General features: G+C 39.3%; 1 protein-coding gene across 1 annotated transcript in view; it reads left to right on the forward strand.

Annotated features, from left to right (window-relative positions):
- The window catches only part of LRP2 (LDL receptor related protein 2), a 200,754-nt gene that overhangs the window by 108,536 nt on the left and 71,737 nt on the right, over positions 1–20,481 (forward strand). Inside the window, exons 30-36 of the mRNA XM_059167105.1 lie at positions 600–777; positions 2,839–2,964; positions 8,233–8,399; positions 9,486–9,629; positions 13,701–13,810; positions 15,771–15,948; positions 19,241–19,454. Coding sequence (XP_059023088.1) covers positions 600–777; positions 2,839–2,964; positions 8,233–8,399; positions 9,486–9,629; positions 13,701–13,810; positions 15,771–15,948; positions 19,241–19,454 — 1,117 coding nt within the window. The remainder of the gene's footprint in view (positions 1–599; positions 778–2,838; positions 2,965–8,232; positions 8,400–9,485; positions 9,630–13,700; positions 13,811–15,770; positions 15,949–19,240; positions 19,455–20,481) is intronic.

Raw genomic sequence — 20,481 nt, forward strand, 5'->3', positions numbered from 1 at the left:
CTCTCCCCTTTCCCACTGCCCCTTCCCCTGATCATGCTCTTTCTGTCTCTAAAATAAGTAAGTCTAAAAAAGTAATAAAAAAATAATACAGTTGTCACTGTTGATAGTTCTGTTGTCTTAGGAGACCCTGGCAGGGCCTCCCTACCTTCAGAGAATAGGCATCTACTATCAGATTTATGTGAATCTGTGACTGGCAGAGATAGCACTGGATAAACAGTGGTGATAATGGGCTGGGGGCTGAGGCTTGGGAGTAGGAGATCCTGATAAGTCATCTTACTTATTTTTAGACTAAAATGTTGCTTTTGTTCGTAAATTGGATGCCCAGAGTAATTACCAGAGTAAAAAGGAAGACTAAATGACACACACAGGTGAAACAGTTTTGAGTAATACAATGGGATATAATACAATGGGATATATATATAGGTCAAGCAGTGCATTTTTTTTTATGTCTCTTGCACAATGGCTTCCCCATGTCTTTATTAAATAATTAAATGCTAAAGGAAACCATCTTCTTGGACAGATACCCTTTTCCTTTTGTATATTAGTCACCTTGTTTTTTATTTCTGGGTGAAGTCTCATTGTTCTCTCTGGCTTCATAGATTCTGCGACATCCCTATGCCCTCACTCTCTTCGAAGATTCCGTGTACTGGACTGACCGTTCAACTTACCAGGTGATTCGAGCCAATAAGTGGCATGGTGGGAACCAGTCAGTCATAATTCATACTGCTCAGCAGCCCCTTGGGGTTGTTGCAGTCCATCCTGTGAAACAACCAGAGGGTAAGTGGTATAGAGACACATGCCTGGGACTAGCTTGGAAAACACGTGTGCAGGGAATGCTGAGTGTACAGTGTTGCAGACCTGTTTGAGCAATACATTTTCCTTTCCTCTTCACCAACCACCCCAGTCCTAACCTTTCCATTACTTTCATTTACTGTGGTAGACAAAAATCTTGTGTGTAACAACAGTGACTTGAAATTGTGTCCTTTTATTCAGCAGTTGGCGTCTGTCTCTGGGACGGTCTCAGAATCCCCATTTCCTTGGCCGACAACTGGAACACAGACCAGATAGTCTCTTCGATCCTTTTCTTGCTACCACTCTGGGGTTTGGAGCAGCTTATTCTTAGGACTTGTTTATTATGGCACCGGTGTCCTGAGGGTTCCGTGCTGCGGCTTCCCCAAGTCATCCTAGACGTAGGGTGTGCATGGCTGGGGGTGACTTACACATTTGGCATTGGTAGTGTTCTTTCTGGTGGGAAGAGGGATAAATTGCTTAATCCTCACTTAATCTTCTCTCTTAGAAAAACAAACAAGAAACCCTCCCTGTAGTACTTTCTCATCATGTCTCAGAATCTGGCCCTTTTTCTTCCTTGTCTCTTCTTCCTTTTACTCTTGCCACGCTGGACTTCATTTTGGTCCCAAAGCATACCAGGCTGCTTCCTACACTGAACTTCTGTACCAGTTCTTTCTACTACCTGGAACACCCCTCTTCCAGACTTCTGCTTGAGTTCTTCCTTCAGGGTCATTTTGGATTCTCTCAAATACTCCTTGGTGGCCCTTGGCTGCCCTACATCCAAAATAGCGTGCCTCTCTCATAATGCTTCTGCTCTTCACCTACACATCTTGAAATCACATCATTTATGAGTTTAGTCCTGTCTCCTTTGTTAGAATATCAGCTGTATGTTTACAGTGTTCTCAGTGCTTAGAATGGTGTTTGGAACATAGTGAACATTTTTTTGAGTGAATGAATCTAACGCATTATATGTAATAAGGACACAGAGGATCCAGAGAACATTCTGTGAGTTGGGGATGCACACAGGATCCCTTATTTTTTAAAAACAGAGACACACAAACATGTCATCAATAGAGGAATAAAAGATGACTATCTAACCAAAACTTGGACGACAGTGGGTAAATGTCAAGGTCACAAAGGGAATGTGCATGTCAGTTTCATTTAATGTAAAAAGATCTCTCTTAGCTCAGGCAAAGAGACATGTAGTATTTGGCATCATGTATCTATTACTAAGCTCTGGGCTACTCAGTGGCTGTTTGTTCATAATCTGGTTATAGACAGGATTGATCTGTGACCTTGGGCAAGTCATTCCCCCCTCTTCCCAATTTTGTGTTAAAAGCACAATGCTAGGGAACATGGGAAAATATAACCCAAACCAACAGGGGTATCTCCACTGGAGGTCTCTGGGAGGACAGTAACAGCATGACTGTGTGCACATTTAAAAAATGTATTCATTTATTTTAATTGAGAGAAATTTGACATACGAGGTTGTATTTTTAGGTTTACAACATGATTTGATATCTGTATATATTATGAAATGATCATGACAATAAGTTTATTGTCCCCCATTATATGAAGTTACAAAATTTTTGTGTGTATGATAATTTTTAAGATCTACCCTCTTAACTACCTTAAAATAGATAATCAGCATTGTTAACTATAGTCATCATACTGTATATTACATCCTAGGACTTACTGATCTTTGTAATTGAAAGTTTTCACTTTAGACCACCTCCCCCCATGTTTCCCACCGCCTACCGCATGCAGCTGGCAACCGCCAGTCTGTTGTCTCTAAGAATTTGGTTTTTCTTAAATTTCACATACCACTGAGATCATGTAGTATTTGTCTTTCTCTCTGATTTCACGTAGTGTAATGCTTCCAAGGTCCATCCGTGTTGTTGCAAACAGCAAGAGTTTCTTCTTGTTTATGGCTGAATGATACCAATAGTGTGTGTGTGTACCACATTTCCTTTATCCATTCATTCTGTGCACTTAATGTGAGAGGTCTTCGATTCACCAATGTTTTTGTCTTTCCTTTTTCTGTTACAGGTGAAAATTCATGTGCTTTTTCCTCCTGCAGTCATCTGTGCCTGCTTTCCCATGGGCCACACCTTTATTCCTGTGCTTGTCCTTCCGGTTGGATTCTTTCTCATGATTCTGTGACTTGCTTGAAAGGTACAGTATGCCTGAAAGGGGAGCCCACCGTAGTCTAACAAAGCAGTGTCAGCTCTAATCCACTTGCTAATGGAACGTGGGCTGTGTTCCCTTCCGTGCAGCGAGTGTCTGGAGCACGTGCTCTCTGGGGTGATTGAGGTGAGCCCCTCAGCTGTAATATGGTTTCTGTATGTGAAGCTCATAATGTACGCATGTACTTCAGCAATCTTTAACCTCATATTTTGTCTTACCTGGTTACAGGTAGGCAAGCTGTGAAGATAGGAAGTTCCAGATTCTGTGCCTAAGAAGTAACATTTAAAAAAAAAATTTACTTATTTATATGACAGAGATCACAAGTAGGCAGAGAGGCAGGCAGAGAGAGAGGGGAAAGCAGGCTCCCTGCTGAGCAGAGAGCCCGATGCGGGGCTCAATCCAAGGACTCTGAAATCATGACCTGAGCCAAAGGCAGAGGCTTTAACCCACTGAGCCACCCGGGCACTCTGAGAAGTAAAAATTCTTTAAAAAAAGGGGGGGGGGTGGGGAGTAAAAATTCTTGACACTTGTGTATGGCTTTATTTTTCAAGTTCCTTATCTTATTTTTATTGTTAACAATAGGAGTGTTTCAGTGTGAGTCTTCTGACACCAATTTCAGTAATTAATATCTGATATTTTAAAAATGAAAATTTTCTTTTTGTGATAGACTGTAAGCGACTCTTGGAGCAATTTAATTTTGTTTCACTCTAGATATTTTTAGAAATGTATGTGGAGAATTATACTAAAGTTCTTCAGGGAGTAAGAACAAAAGGGAAAGAGAGAGTCAGTCCACTGAAGAGATTTCTGCTGGAGTATGTACTAGATGTATAATAAAAAATCATTCACCTTTTGGTCAAAAATCTAGAATGTTATCTAAGTTCCAGTTCTTTTCTTTTCTCAGAGGAGTGAATGTGTTTTGGTACTGACAGAAATGGTTGCAGAGAAGTTAAATATTTAATGATAAAAAAATTCTTAAACTGAGCTAAAGTAGAATCCTAGTCTAGAGGGAAGTTAGTTTTCAAGTGGAAAATTCATGCCGAGTCCAGGAAATTAATGGTGTTTTCAGATTTTGCAGATGGAGGCTTACTGAAAATCGAATTCCATCAGGATATAATATTTTGCAATGATACTTTCATGATGAAAGATTTTAATTATTGGTAATGCTTACAAAGGGATTGGCATTTGCTGTTTTTCTCCAGAGACTTATTATGCACCTAATCCTTGTTGACATTGTTCAATTTAGTGTGTCCTCTGAGTCTTTCAGCAAGAAGATTAAACTGGGGCTATAGACATTTTGGATACAAAGCATTCTTTCACCCCGCAAAGGTTGTTGAACTGTGCATTAGGGATTGGTGTAATCAATAATACTATCTGATGGTGATTGATATCTAAATAGTAGCTTTTGTTGTTTCTTAAATAATTGCACTGGTTATTTTCCATGGGCTGACTTTACTGAAGTGGAATTTTTGGGGGTATTTCTCAGGTGATTTCTGAGCACCAGTTGGGTAACTTAATGCCAATATATGTTAACTAAAAAAGAGTTCCACTTTTTTTTTTTTCAATAATAAGCTTAGAAGACTTGTAAACACTTAGGATAAGAACATTTTTCTTGATTTACAGGTTAAATAACTTTTAAAATATTGCTTACTAAGTATCTAGAATATCTTTGGAACCGCTCATGGATAAGGTAAAGTGAAAAAGTAGATACTGTTCAGTATTGGCCATAGGAAAAAAACGCATTGAAAAGGTCTGGAAGGAGCGCTTAGGTGGCTCAGTCGGTTTGGCGTTGGACTCTTGATTTCGACTCTGATCAGGATATCAGGGTTGTGGTATTGGGCCCTACATCGGGTTCTACACTCAGCATGGACTCTGCTTGAGATTCTCTCTCTCTCCCTTTCCCTCTGCTCCAACCCCTCCCCCAGCATGTGCTCTCTCTTTCTCTCTAAATAAAATAAATAAAATATTAAAAAAAAAATAAAAAGTTTGGAAAACAACAGACATGAACATCAATAGTGGTTACAGTTCAGCAAGGGAATTACGATGTATTTCTATTTTTTCCGATTCTATGTTATAAAATTAAAAACTGAGAAGTGTCTCTGCATGAAATAGCTTTTTATTCTTTAGAAAATATGTTCTCTGCAATGGCAAAAGACCAAAAAATAAACAAAAAGCAAACCAAAACATCTCCCAGCATCCTCTACAATAAACAACCTAAAATCCAAAAGAGGTTTCTGGCTCAGACTGAAGGACACAGGGAACTTTTTTCAGTGATTATATGCAACTTAAGAAGAAAACACTGCGTGCACACACTGTTGGAAAGTTTGCAGGCACTGATCAGTTAGTGCAAGGTCTGAGTTAATTAAGGAGGACCTGGTTACGGAGAAATAAATGTTGCTTTTCAATTACATCATCAATTTCCAATTACATCATCAATTTCCTGTTTCTGACTGCTGTCTCTGCTTCTCTGCTCTGCTAATATTAATCATAATGGGATCATGACATAAAGAATAAAAATGAAGAAATGATTTTTTATTTCAAAAGACAGACAGGTGCACCTGGGTGTCTTCGTTGGTTGAGTGTCTGCCTTTGGCTCAGGCTATGATCCTGGAATTCCAGGATTGAGCCCTGCACCAGGCTATCCTGCTAAGCAGGGAGCCTGCTTCTCCCTCCCTGCTTCTTCCTCTGTCTCTCCACCTTCTCGTGCTCTCTCCCTCTCTAATAAATAAATAAAAATCTTAAAAAACAAACCCAAAAGACTGAGACATGCTGTCCTAGGATGGCTTAAATGTCACTTCCTCCTGAAGTCCTTCCCATTCAAGCCCAGTCTATGCATATTCCTTCATTGGGACTCATAAGCATCCATGTACTTTCCCTTGTTTTGTAGACTCTTAAGTTCCTTGAGGATTTAGTCCACCTGATAGGTACTCATTGCCTGTGGCACATGGCAGCACTGAGTAAATGCTGAGTGAATGACAAGCCCTTTAGTAACCATTTTTTCTCCTTCAGTTCTGTATTTTGAACCCATTTGCTCCTTTATAGCTGTGTAATGTCATAAAATCACTCCCCTTTTTCCTTTACCACTGAGTACTTTTTACACCCCCCCGCCCTATGCCACTTGTCTCAGTGGTCAGTCCTGCCTAGCTCTTCCCTGGCATCACCCTTCACCTTGACTCTCACGCTTCCTGACAGCACAGCTTTGAATGACACTCCCCCTGTGGTGCATGGCCCATAAATATTCCCAAGTGGTCAGTCCTCTCAAATCCAGCAGCAGCCATCAGATCAAGGGGCCCGAGACATAGCCTTGTGAAGGAGTAGTGGCCAAAGGAGTAGATCTGGGTAGGGCTAGAGAGGAGCTGCTTGGAGGAATCAAGAAGGCCCATGTTTGATGGATGAGAAATGCAGTTTTTAGGTGCTCTGGTTGAGAATCCTCCAGTTAAACAGAAGGAAAATATGTAAAATACATATTTACAAGAGCAGCATTAAGTTCTGAGTAAGTAAAATTTAAAAATTTCCCTGTGGTAATTGGAGAATATTTCTTGTTTTTACTGAACAAATGAACACTTATAATGTATAATGAATATCTCAATATAATTTCAAATACATCGGAACTCCTAATATAGCTTTCTTACTGCAGTTAAATGAAGTGAGTGGTAATTTGATACTCAGCCTGCACTTTTTGCAGAGTAGTGCTTAGGAACATAAGTTCTGGAGTCTGAAGATCTGGCTGTGTGACTTTGGTTAAATCACTTTATTTTTTGTGCCTCCTTTGAAAGTTGGGGTGTGGGGAAGTGTTATGACCTAACAAACAGGGTTATGAGGCTTTAGGGAGATAAATTAAGTGAAATAATATTTGGGGCATAGTATGTGGCACATATTCTCAATAAACTGGGACGATTATTACGGGTTTTGCATTGGTTCAGAAGAGAGGCAATGTGGAGCAGTTGAGAGAGGACAGGCTTATGAGTTAAACGGCCGTTAGCCCCTGCAAGTTGCCTTGGCCTCGGTTGAAAACAACTTTGCAGGTTTATTGGGAAAGACTAAAGCTATATATAATAGCTTAAAATATAATAGTTAGTGGTTGCAATATTACTTTAAATGTTTACTATGTTAATAAATGCTAAGTTATTTTTAGTAATAGAAATGCCAGGAACAAGGAAAAGCTAATGCGGTGTTAAAATAAGTAAAGAGCCAAAATAATCCCTTTGAAGAGCTAAAACTTTCCAGATTATTAAAATAATGCAACCATCATTTTTAGCAGGTGAAAATTATGCAGTGATTAATCATTTTAATTTTACTTAATATGTGATATGCTCATGTAGATGTTTTTTCATACCACAAAACTCAAGTTGCAGTTTTCCTTTTCTGAAATAGTCATAAATAAAACCCCACTCTTGAATTTCATCGATTTAGATTTTTTTGCTAAAAGGACTACAGATGGGATAAAGGTTATCTTTGAAAAAAGACCTCTTACTTCCTGTTAAGGAGATAAAGTGAACTGATAGAATAAGACACTATGAGGATGTTTAAGTTGCAATGTACAGATACCTTTGAGGACTTCAGAAGATACTATTTACATATTCATTTATGCTTCCATCTGTTTATCCATTTATGGTTCTTTCATTTGGTTAGCAGATACTTATTTGGCAACTATTACATGCCGGGTTTAGGGACATAACAGTGAGTAAATCAGACATAGTTACAGCTTTTTTGGGAGTTAGAATCAAGCGCAGAAGACAGCTGCTGATCAGAGAACATTTGGAGAGACAATACATTGGATTTATTTAGTAAAGTCTCTAATAAACACTAAGCTACACTTGATAATATTAAAACTAATAACTTGCCATTCAGCAATAATAGTCCATATGTTTTCTTTGACTTTTTTTCAAAATCCTTTTCTTGAGTTATTGGGTATTAGGTTTGTCTGTGTGTTCCCTGTGATGCTTAATAAAAGCAGATGCTTTATCCATGTAAGCAAGGGCTTCACGAAGAGTAAGGGAAATACCGACCTGCCTTGTTGGGGGAAGTCCAGGAGCACTATATGTAGAATTGGAGGTCTGGTGCCAGGGAAACCTGCTGAAACACCCAATCCAAGGCCTGGGTTGTCTAATGAAATGTGTACCATGTATGATATTAACTGCTGCAAAACTGCAAGGGCATTTTATCCTAGGAGGTGATAACAATCCACTGCCTTCCATTACTCTACATGTCTGGGAATAGTGGGGTATAATTTTGATAAGTATTTTTCTGTTTTCACAGATGATCAGCCTTTCTTAATAGTCATGAGAAACAGTATAATTTTTGGAATCTCCCTTAACCCCGAAGTGAAGAGCAACGATGCTATGGTCCCCATAGCAGGGGTGATAAATGGTTACGATGTTGAGTTTGATGACTCAGAGCAGTTCATCTATTGGATTGAGAATTCAGTAAGTTTTGAATAACATTGAAAGTGTATAACTGGTTCTTGGAAGAGTCTCCCTGCACCGATGCCTTCTTAAAAGCAAACATTTGTTGGGTGGATAAAAGGGAAGTGGTTCAGAAATTAATTTACCACTCAGTTTTTTAAAAAAAATTACTTGATTTAAATTCAGTTAATTAACACATAGTGCCACAAGGTTTATTTTGGTGAATAATGTACATAGGAGGCTGGCCTGGAGCAGTCAGATAATAAGCATATTTAAGCTATTGGATGTTATTTATTCATCCAGCAAGTATTAAGTGCCTACTCTTTGCTCTGCGCTGAACTAATGACTTGCTTCTGTGGAATACACACCGAAAAGAAGGAGCAACAAGGCTTGCTCTTGGGAAGCTTAACCTAGTAGAAGATATTAGACGATCATAAAAATGATCATAACAAGGCTTGCTTTTGGGAAGCTTAACCTAGTAGAAGATCTTAGACAGTCATAAAAATGATCATAACAAGACAAAAAGCAATAGTTCCCTGAGGAAATTCCAGCAAAACATTTGATGCTGGGGTCTTCATCAGCATATTTGCCTCCAGGATTAAAAAAACATTCTTCAGTTCCCTTCCTGTGGGAACTCACCCTTTAGAGGAGAAGATCTTTAGATCAAGACCATCAAGATCTTTAGAGGGAAGATCTTTTTGTTTGATGCTTCTCTCCTCTATGTAAATAAAATGGGCGTTTATGGCTGTTTTGGCCTCCTAATTTTCACCTATGACTTGGGTTATTTTTATGACATTTTTATGACTCTGGTCTGTGATAGTTAAGAAATGAATCTCTGTAGCCAGTCTCAGGAGGCAGCCTAAATGATGAGACTTGAACAGTCCTCAGACACACTTAAAAATCAGTGTTTTCAAAGTATTGCTGATGTTAGTTAGCATTATACAGTATGTGCCCGCTCAATGGTGCTGAACCTTTGCCTTGTCTCCAGATGTGAGGAGTGTTCAAGAAACATGGCAGCCAGCAGTAGCCACAGTGCAGTGAAGAAAGTGCCTCCATATAGAAACTGTGGGCTTGAAACAGCTCACTTCTCTTCATCTTTCTTTCCAGGGTGTAATTCAAAGAGTGAAGACAGATGGTACCAACAGGACAATATTGGTTTCTCTATCTAGGGCGGGGCCTTCCATGAGCCTGGCCTTAGATTGGATATCAAAAAACTTATATTACACCAGTCCTGGAACTTCATCAATTGAGGTAATGATTCCATAATACTGTTTACAGGAACACTGGTTTTTGATGCATCTAAAATCTGTTCACAAGAAATATTTTCCTAGATTTTGAACTTATTTTTCAGCAGAGGCGAAAGGGAGGAGTTTATCAGTATGAACTATCAGATTTAGAAGTGAAAGAATAAAACCACCTTAGAAATAAATTATTTGGAACTTCCTACTGCCTTACTTTATTTTCCTCTTAAGCATCAATATTAGCTTGTTCATATAAAAGGATTTTAGATGATCTATAAAAATATATAAAAAGATAAATGAAAAAATTACATAAGGAATTCAGCATTAAGTATGAAAGAATAGAGTAGGCTGGAAATTTTCCCTATCTTTCCTCACCAAGTCTGTAACGTATTTCAGTACAAACCAAATTTATAGGTTACTTCTATTCTAAGATGGAAATCTTTCTATGGCTCTATACAGTTTTTCTAACAGTGAAACAGAAAGTAGAAACTTGATTCTAATTCCTTTGATACTTTCCTCGATGTGATAAGTATTCTTTTTACTTTAATTCCCAGAAGAAATTTTAGATGGGGTACTGGTATACAATCACATGAAGTAAATCAGAGGTAACTCAACTAGTATTGGTTTGCTCCATTCTGGGACAAGGTTAAAATATACAAGGGATTATTAAAGATTTTTATTTATTTATTTGTCAGAGAGAGAGAGAGAGCACAAGCAGGGGGAGCTGCAGAGGGAGAGAGGGAAGCAGGCTCCCTGCTGAGCAGGGAGCCCAACACAGGGCTCCATCCCAGGACCCTGGGATCATGACCTGAGCTGAAGGCAGACACTTAACTGACTGAGCCGCCCCGATTTTCCTGTAAGGGATTATTAGTTCATAATAATTTGAAAGTGAAAATTTCTAAAGCAAGGGGAGGGTCTTGTGAGCGGGGCAGTTAGTGAGGATGTGCAGAGTGACAGTTCACAGCTCAGGGTGAGGCACCACCTGCTTAGCTGGTTCTCTGTGGAGTATTCAGAAAGACAGATGCCGAATGAAGGTGAGGAAGGCTTCTAACAGTCAAGTGGGTAAGTCAGCACAGATTGGACAGGGGAAGTGCTTATTTAACGGTCAGAACCATGCTTTTAGTTTACAACGGTCTTCTACAAACAGGATCTCGGTAAATTATCACAGCATTCCTGAGGGCAGGTAAGGGTAGTGCACATTCACAATTAGAGGGACATTTGAAATATGTACAAATGCTAACCTAAGCTCTTAACATGAGGGCGATCTTCGAGATTCATCTGGTTCAAGCCCTTTGTTGTTTAGATAAAAGCCTGAATTTTACATAATTTGAGAAACTGGCTTCAACAGTTAGCTTCCCTGCCCTGATTCCCAGGAGGTGTTTTGAGTTTGCCTTGTTAAAAAAGGACAATTCCAGCAGTCCAGCCTGCTGTAGCCCCCTTTGATAGTGACAAAATACATTTTTTCATAACCTCAACTACAAGTGTCACTTGTAGTTGCATGATTGACTGCCTAAAACTCTTAATTCCAAACTCACATCTTAGCACATCTTCATTCTGAATGACAATGTGTTCCTACTCTGTCTTTTGTTTCTTGCTTTGTAAATAGTTTTCCGAAAGTAGGGAGCATGTTTCCTCCATCAGTATTAAGTACAATGAAAAGGCACCAGCTGATGGATACTGTGTGAGTGAGTGAATGAACGTGTGTGTGTGTGTGTGTGTGTGTGTGTGTGTGTGTGTGTGTATGCACGCAGTACTGGTAAGGCCTAAAGTCTAATTGTGTCCAAATGCAGTGAGGCACGGAGGAAAGATAATTTGCTTTGGATTCCAAACACCTGCTTTGAGTCTGGCTTACTGACTTCCTAAACACATAGTACTAAACAGAGATCAGTCCCACGGTTAGTCCTGGATCTTCAAAGATGAATAAAATACTTGTTTCTTCCTTTAAGTGGTTCACACATCTGACAGACATGCAAAGAAATCGCTCTGTTCCAGTGTGTTAGGTATAATAGGAGCAGTGACTGTAAAGTGTTCTGTGACTAGGGGAAGAGGTAAACGTGTGAGGCGGGAGAATGGCAGGAGAACCAATTTCCAGGGAGCTGTGTCCTGAAAGATGACTCATACTGATCTCTGCTAAATGAAGAAGTAAGGAAAAGTCTTCCCATGCGGAGAGAAGCACTTGATAAGGACTTTAAGATACAAAAATGCATTTTGTGACTGGGGACAGCACTGTATTTCCTCCACTCCCCGGCTATTTGACCTTGGACAAGTTACCTTTACTTCTCTGAGCCTCTGGTTCCATACTGTAAAATGGGGTTCTGGCTCAGTAACTAAAAGTACTTCTGGACACTAAGGTAGCCCGTGAATACAGAGTCCGGTTTCCCTCAAACCACCAGTATGTTCAGAATAGCCACAGAGGAGCTATGAGAACAATGATCCAGAGGTAAATTGCACTTTTAGTGTTTTTTATTGGTTTTCTCCTCTGGTGTTGTCAGTAGTGACTGTCTCAGGGGAATGTTAGATGGAGTAAGGATGCAGAGATCGTGTTCGCTTACTGTTTACACGAACCCAATAACTTCCGGGATAAGAATAACTCATACTTAGTTCAAATTTGAAAATAAGAGAAATACTGAATAAATTGTTTTCCACTAGGGGTAGCTGTGTGCCCATTCACTAAACGCAGTTATGTTGCTGGAGAATGAGGCATACAGAATGGTTGTGTGAGAGAGAACTTGATACAAGCCAAAAAAAAAAAAAAAAAAAAAAAAAAAAAGGGAAAAAGAGCTTTCCTTTGAATTTAAAGAGATCCAGTAAAAGTAGAGAAATTTTGACAGAAAGAGGCAAATTAAAAAGAAAGATACCAGGAAGGAGAGAGAAAAATTTAGAAGAGTGAGGGATTAAAGAGAGGTGTGTATGGGGGGGGGGATGAGGAGGAGGAGGAGGGAGTTAAAAATACATATAGAGACAGAAAGAGGGCAGAGATAGAAATGTAAACACTGATCCACAAATAATCTATTTGCATTAAAAAACAGCTTTATAGAAAAACCTTAATGCCAGTCAGCAATCAACATACATCTTCTAATCTCTTACCTCTCTGATGGTCTTAAGTGCATATTAGAATAGCCTCATTCCTATAAGAAGGTATTTGTAATATAGTAACCCATATTTTTCTGTGATGTTTCAAGATTCTGCTAACATTAGTTTTCACAATTTACAGCGATAATAATTAAAAATAGATAACACTGAGAAAGCCACTTAAGGTCTCTTTCATCATATATAATAATATATAGTATATATGATATATAATAGTTTCTTCATATATAATATGGGCATTCATAATATGGTATCTGTCTCACAGAATTATTGTGAGGATTCAATCCAACAATGCTTACTATAATGCCTGCTACATAATAAGTGTCCAGTAAATGGACCAATAAGAAAAATAGGAAACACACACTGGGTGCCATGTTTAAGGCTTTACATGTATTATCTCATAGTTCTGTGCAGAATATCCCATTATTGTCCACATTTTACTAATAAACTAAGTTCAAAAAAGTGAATTTACTTGCCTCAGGCAGATCTAGATGGTCAGGGATTTGAACTCTTGCATTTTAACTTGACTGTTAACCTGTCACAGATTTCACTCAGAATAAATTTGGACTGTTTGGTCAACTGTATTTTCGATGATGGGCCACTGGGTGCCAAGTCACTGGAATTCCGGAGAGCTCTGGGGCTCCTATGTTTTTTCCAGAGTTTTCTCCTGTTTCCTTTTCTGAAGACATTTTTGTAGTTTCTCTCAGGTGATGAGTCTGCATGTTTACCCATTTGAATCCTTCTTTTATCCATATAAATTTCCTCTCCTGAAACTTGAGGAATTTAAGGGATGATTTTGCTTTTCTTACTTTCTATTGAGCTGATTTCCTCATAGCCCTGAAATGCAATTAGGGATTATCTGAATCTCACACAAACCCTCCCATTCATCTCTAATTGGGCTTTGGAATTTGTTGTGTAAGTTCTCCTTCATCTCAGTTTTCTTTGTTTCCCCTTATGAAACTCAGTTCTAATAAGTGATTTTGTGCTATAGGTTTTGAAACTGCAGGGAGATATCAGATACAGAAAAACACTGATTACCAATGATGGGACAGGTTTTGGAGTTGGTAGTCCAGTTGGCATAACTGTTGATCCTGCTAATGGGTGAGTGTTCATAAATGACACGTATCTTCTATGCAGCACCATTCTTGTTAATATTATGACCTGATAAAATGGAAGATTTCAAAGTTAAGACCTTTTCTGATTTCATATGCCAACATTTTGAAAAATACAGAGCTCAGTGAGAAAGAGAAATAGCTCCGAGTTAATGTGAAGCATATAATTTGTGTTTTGTTCTATGTTCTTTAAATTAGCAACATTGGATAACTGGATAACATTTGAAGTAGAACTTGAAGAATTCAAGGCTTCTCATAGGTAGAGAGTGGGTTGGAACTGGGGAGTGGTTCTTGAGGTCAAGTGAGCAGTGAAGGCATAGAAACATTTCAAGGTTTTAGCATGATTATGTGGAAGGCTGGAACCAGAGGTTTCGAGTTAGGGGTGGTTGACAGGATGGGAGCTAAAGGTATTTGGGGACAAATCCTGGAAGGACTTTAATGTCATTATACTAAGAAGGTGCATTTTATTCTTTTGAGAAATAAAAAGCCAGCTGGGAATTGGGAGGAAAGGAATTATGATAGAATCAAATACGTATTTCAGGAAGATAGGTCAGATAAGAGTGGAAGAAACCAGGAGCAGGGAGACTAGTTAGGAGAAAATGTTCAGCTAGGGGAGAGAGTTCCCAGTTAAGGTTTGGTAGCTTAAATTTTTGGTCAACTCAGAAGTCACAAGAGTTTTGTGACTTTGTCCAGCAAACTTTTGGTAGCCTGGAATTTGAGAGAAGAAAGAAAATTATGACAGGAACTCAGGGCCAATGACTAACAAGTTAAGCACAATGGGAGATCAAGAGAATAAATAAGGATGTTGGTAAAATGCTTATGCATTAAGTCCAGGCAGAGAGGAACCAAAGGTTTGGAAGCTCAGGCAAGTTTTAAGGTTGACGAACAGACACAATAGAAGAAATAAAATAGGAGCAGTGAAGAGATGGGAGAGTTTGGTCAAAGCAGAGAATGTCAGAGTTTGAGAACTTAGAAGTAGGGAAGTTTAGATTTGAAGATGAGGTTCATGGACAGGCATATGGAGGGTGCAAGAAGTTTGCAAATAACGATTGAAATGAAGCGTTTTGAAGACTTGTGGGAAAAGACCATACTCTCCTGAGGCTGTTGCAGCAGATGAGGTAGAAGGAATGGAAACTTGGATTCATATCCAGAAGGTATGTCCACAGAGGACTTGGAAAGCAACCCTTCATATACATTAATGAAATTTTATGTATTATGTATTTGGCAGTTGGAGATTAGGTTTATGTACAATATTTCATTTTTCATCACAAAAATCAGAAAAGAAAGTAGCTGGTCTTGTGCCAGATGATGATTTGGAGAAGAGTTAACTAACAGGTCTGAGAAGTAAGCAGGGAGGTACCAGTGTCCTTCCCAGTCCTGCATATGCGCGATTCTTTGAAAGGCATTGATTGTTGATGTAGGCTCGCTCTTAGTAATAAACTTTGAACTTACCTGATCAGGGTTAAGGATCCTCCATCAATGTAGGTTGCTAGCATCCTATTTTAAATACCATTTTCTTTCTTTCTTTCTTTCTTTTTTAATAAGATTTTATTTGACAGAGATCATGGTAGGCAGAGAGGCAGGCGGGGTTGGGGGGTGGGGAAGCAGGCCAGGGAGCCTGATGTGGGGCTCCATCCCAGGACCCTGAGATGATGACCTGAGCCGAAGGCAGAGGCTTACCCCACTGAGCCAGCCAGGCGCCACTAGATACCATTTTCAATAGACTCTATCCTAATAATAACAAGAAAATATACAGACATTGACAAAACGCCAGCTAAGTACTCCTCCATCTTATATGTCACAAGGTACTAACAGTTCCGATTTCCTCCACTGAACTGTGCACATTTCAAGGACAATCAATAACACTTTTTTTTTTCATTTAAATATTTAATGTAACTGTTTTATGCCTGTCTGTTTTGTGAAATGCTGGTGTTTTTCCATGGTTGAAGGAAACTGTACTGGTCAGACCAAGGAATAGACGGTAGTGTTCCGGCCAAGATTGCAAGTGCTAACATGGATGGAAAATTTCCAAAAGTTCTCTTCTCGGGAAATCTTGAGTACGTGGAGTTCATCACCCTTGATATTGAGGAGCAGAAACTCTACTGGGCGGTCATGAGCTCGGGAGTGGTACGTGCACTCTGTTGATCTTCATTGCCTAGCTTGTGTAGCTGATACTGATGTTCCTTGTCTGTCTGGGGTTCCTGAATAACCTCCCTTGGCCACTTGGACCAGTGTTTTATTGCCCTTTCTTCCTAATAACTTTTTTCCCTAGAGCAAATATTGCCCTAGTTGAAGTCATTTTTCACTAGTTTGTGCATAGTTCCTTATAGAATAATTTTCATTGTCGTTTCCCCGATCCTTTGCTTTTCTTCAAGATAAAAATATTTCCATTTTTCATTTCTTATTTGTCCTTGAAGAGCCATTTCTTTCATGTTTTAGTGATTTCAGTGATTTTCTTTGAAAGCTATCCAGGCTCTCCAGTTGTAGAGACTAAGGGGATAAAAAAGTAAATACCAAGCCTTTGAGCATGGCATCCCCTCCTAGCTATGTGCCATTCTCTAAGGTCTTGACATGGTTGATGCATATGGGAAAAGTCCCTTTGGTGGTAATTTTAAACTTCAAGGTTGAGCTCATTATTTTCTGCAGTAAGATGAAGAAACTATATAATTACATCCATTCACAGAAATAATGTTTGATCATCACTGTTGTGCTTATGCAATTGAGGTGTGACAAGGCATGTAGAAGGTGCTCAGTAGGGCGCCTGGGTGGCTCAGTGGGTTTAGCCACTGCCTTCGGCTCGGGTCATGATCTCGGGGTCCTGGGATCGAGTCCCGCATCGGGCTCTCTGCTCAGCAGGGAGCCTGCTTTCCTTCCTCTCTCTCTGCCTGCCTCTCCATCTGCTTGTGATTTCTGTCAAATAAATAAATAAAATCTTTAAAAAAAAAAAAAAAAAAAGAAGGTGCTCAGTAATAACTATTGATCAATTAAAATATTGCTGTGGATATTGTATTGAATATGTGTCAGTCTCTTCCCTGTTTTTTATTTTTTTAATTGGTATTTTTTTCTAATTTAAAATCATCTTTAGTAATTTGTTTTTATGAAATTTCATCATTAGTATGTATCTGTTTTTCTGAAGAGCAGACTGTGATCCAGTCTTTGCATTGGTAAGTTCCTCTCAGTGGTTGGTAGTAAATGAATCCCTGTAAATATTATTATCATTACCATTATTATTTTCAGTTAACCAGCATTTAGTACCTCACAAGTTTTTGTTGTATTGTTCAACAGTTCATTAGTTGTGTATAACACCCCGCATCATCCCAACATGCACACTCCTTATACCCATCACCCCGTTACCCCATCCACCCACATCCCTTCCTTCTGTAAGCCTCAGTTTGTTTCCCAGAGTCAAGAGTCTCTCATGGTTTGTTTCCATCTCTGATTTTTTCCCATTCAGTTTTCCCTCCCTTCCCCTGTGGTCTTCTGTTTTATTTCTTATATTCCACATATGAGTGAAACCTTATGATAGTTGTCCTTCTCTGCTTGACTTAATCTCACTTAGCATAATCCCTTCCAGTTCCATCCATGATGATGCAAATGGTGGGTATTCATCCTTTCTGATGGCTGGGTAATACTCCATTTATATACAAACCACATCTTCTTTATCCATTTGTCTGTTGAAGGGCATCTTGGCATCTTGTGGACATTACTGCTATGAACATTGGGGTGCATGTGCCCCTTCTTTTTACTACTGTATCTTTTCTTCCCTGCTTTTTAAATAGTGGTGATTTCAGATGTTTTGGACATTTCAGATGTTTTGGACATTGGTCCTTAATGTTGCACAGTAGGTCCGATGTTCAGTTTGTTATTAGTTCAGCAGTGCCAGTTTCAATCCTAATATGGACTTAACAGTGGTGATAAACTAAGAACACTGAATAGAAGTAGTGATGAGTGAAAGCACTTCGCGCACTTCAGTGTCTGTATGCACTAATGAGGGAACTCTTACCACATGGTGTGATCTCTCTGGCAACTTAATATGTCCCAGACAGTGCCCACAACCTTTCTCCCTTCCTATTTTCACATCTGCTCTGCCCTCCTGAATGGGTGGGCTTTCTGGAGGTGTGACTCTCCATCTTTTCTCCCAGGTCAGAACCCTCATGTTTCCCTCACTCTAATATCCATCAAAAAGTGCTGGCCATTTGTCCTCTGCCTCTTTTCTCAGGTGCAGCCTTTCTCTGCCACTTCCACCCTTCTGGGTCTTGATCGGATGATCGCTATCATTAATCAACCTTACTTTCACGATGGAGGCATGTTGTCTTCATAAATCCACAACAAATAGGTCTGATCACTGCTCAGCTTGAGGAATAGCTCCAGACACCTCCCTCAGCTGAGCTTGGACAGCTAATCTGGTCCTGGTCCGCTCCTTCAAAGCTCCCTTCCAAGCTTATCTTCCCTCTGCTCTGACTTTCTGGAACTTCTGTCAGTTTCTAGGGCATAACCTGCTCTTGTAACTGCTGGGTTTCCTTGTCCATTGAGGTCGTGAGCCAAACCTCATTTGTCTCTCTTGCCAGTACTCGGCTCAGATCCTGGCATAGAGGAGGCCTTTGAGACAAGTTTCTGGAATGAAATCAAACCAGCTGTGTCTACAGTTTATTTTTCTTCTAGAAGCAGACTTGCCATTTCCCATTAGGAACTTCATTTGAGTTCTTTTCCAGCTTATCACGGTCATTTTGATGAAGACTTGTTACCTGTTTGAATACAACAGCACCATTCAATACACCATTCGAATACAACCTTGTCCCGTTCAGTCTTGCTGTCTTGTCATTGAATAAAACATGTTTCCTAGTCCCATTGTAGAAATCGTTTGTGAAGATGTTAAATGCAGGGTCCATCAGCTCCTGGGTAGTGATCTACAGTTCGACACTAAATGTGTATCCTTGTCCAGAATATGACAAGGACTAGCGAGGTTTAGTTCCCCTTTTCGTCACCATGTCGTCTGAGAATGTTAGTTGTCTTAATTGAGCTGAAACTTCATTGTCAGTGAAATGGGCATGATGACATTTGCCTGGCCTACTGCTCCATGCAGTTGTGACTATCAGATCCTAAAACAGATCCGAAAAATGTCTGTGAAGGATAGAGTGCTAGATAGATGTGATGTATTTTTATTAAGAGAATGTAGTTTGCTGGAGGGGAGGTTGGTGAGGGGTTGGGGTAACTGGGTGGTGGGCATTAAGGAGGGCCTGTGATGTGCTAAGCCCTGGGTGCTCTATATCCCTGATAAAGTACTGAACTCTGTATCTGAAATTAATGATGTACTATATGTTGGCTAATTGAAATTAAAAAACAGAGAGATAATGTTAGTTTTAAATGTTTCTCTCATTTCACCATCAATCAGTCAATCATGACAATTCTGATGTTTTAGATCGAAAGAGGAAATGTGGATGGTACAAATAGAATGATCCTGGTGAACCATCTTTCCCACCCCTGGGGAATCGCTGTCTATGGTTCCTTCCTTTATTACACGGATGGACACTATGAAGTCATTGAAAGAGTTGATAAGGCCACTGGGGACAACAAAGTAGTCTTGAGAGAGAATTTTGCAAATTTGAGGGGTCTTCGAGTTTATCACAGACAGGGTAAGTATTTGTCCCTGAAACACACATGTTCATGAATGTAAAATGTACATTCACACTTCTGCACACTGACATATGTAAGTTCACACCCGCACATAGACCCGTGTACACATACATGCATGTGAATTGAAATTACCCCAAATATTTTTGAAATGATAGCCCTGTCCTAAGGTTGGCTGAGTGTCAGAGACTAACCTGGCATCTGAGAGGCCAGGCTGACTTCAGAGTAAGCTTAGTCCCCATTCTTTCCCCATCATTTTAAATTCCTTACTTTGCTTTGCTTCATAGCGGTCCCTGACATCTATCAGTTTGTTGTCTGTTGTTTCTAGTTAGAATGTAAACTCCATAAGGACAGGCATTTTTTTCTGTCTTGTTTCTTGCTCTCTATCCAGTAACTAGATGAGTTCCTGGCACGTTGAAGGTGGTCAGGAAACATTGGTCGGGTACCTGATGGGGAAGTGTTAATAGGTTAGAATTTCTAATCTTAAAGGGAATACTTGGCTGTTTTCAGCATTTTTTCGTAGATAATCTAACTTTTGATTTGCCCCTTAAACTAGCATTGTGATACAAAAATTACATTTGGAAGTTTTGACATATTTTGTAGCTTTTAGTCTCTAACCAAAGTTGACTAAACAGTTTGCTGTCTGTAACCTAGGTTTGTCACATGGCCTTTGTTTTTATTGCATGTGAAAAAAACCTTTAAATGTCCTTAATTAATATATTCTAAATCAAATGCCCATCACATTGTTGATCATATAATTAAAACTGATATAATTTTAAATGCCAGTACATAGGTCAGAAGGGTTAACAAAATTAGAATTTGCACACTGATTTCCCCAATTCTTCTAATTTCTCTATGATTTATGGAAGAAAAAAAATGGATGTTCCATTCTCTATAATAGTTGTGGTACCTTTGTGTGTTAATTGTTCAAGCTGTAGTCTCTTCAATGCTGTTTTTAGATTGTTAACCCAGGTGCTGTATTTTGTTACTGATTTTTTGTAATGAATTATTCGGTGACCCAATACAAGA

The sequence above is a fragment of the Mustela lutreola genome, chromosome 3, assembly GCF_030435805.1.
Source record: "Mustela lutreola isolate mMusLut2 chromosome 3, mMusLut2.pri, whole genome shotgun sequence".
NCBI classification, from domain to species: domain Eukaryota; kingdom Metazoa; phylum Chordata; class Mammalia; order Carnivora; family Mustelidae; genus Mustela; species Mustela lutreola.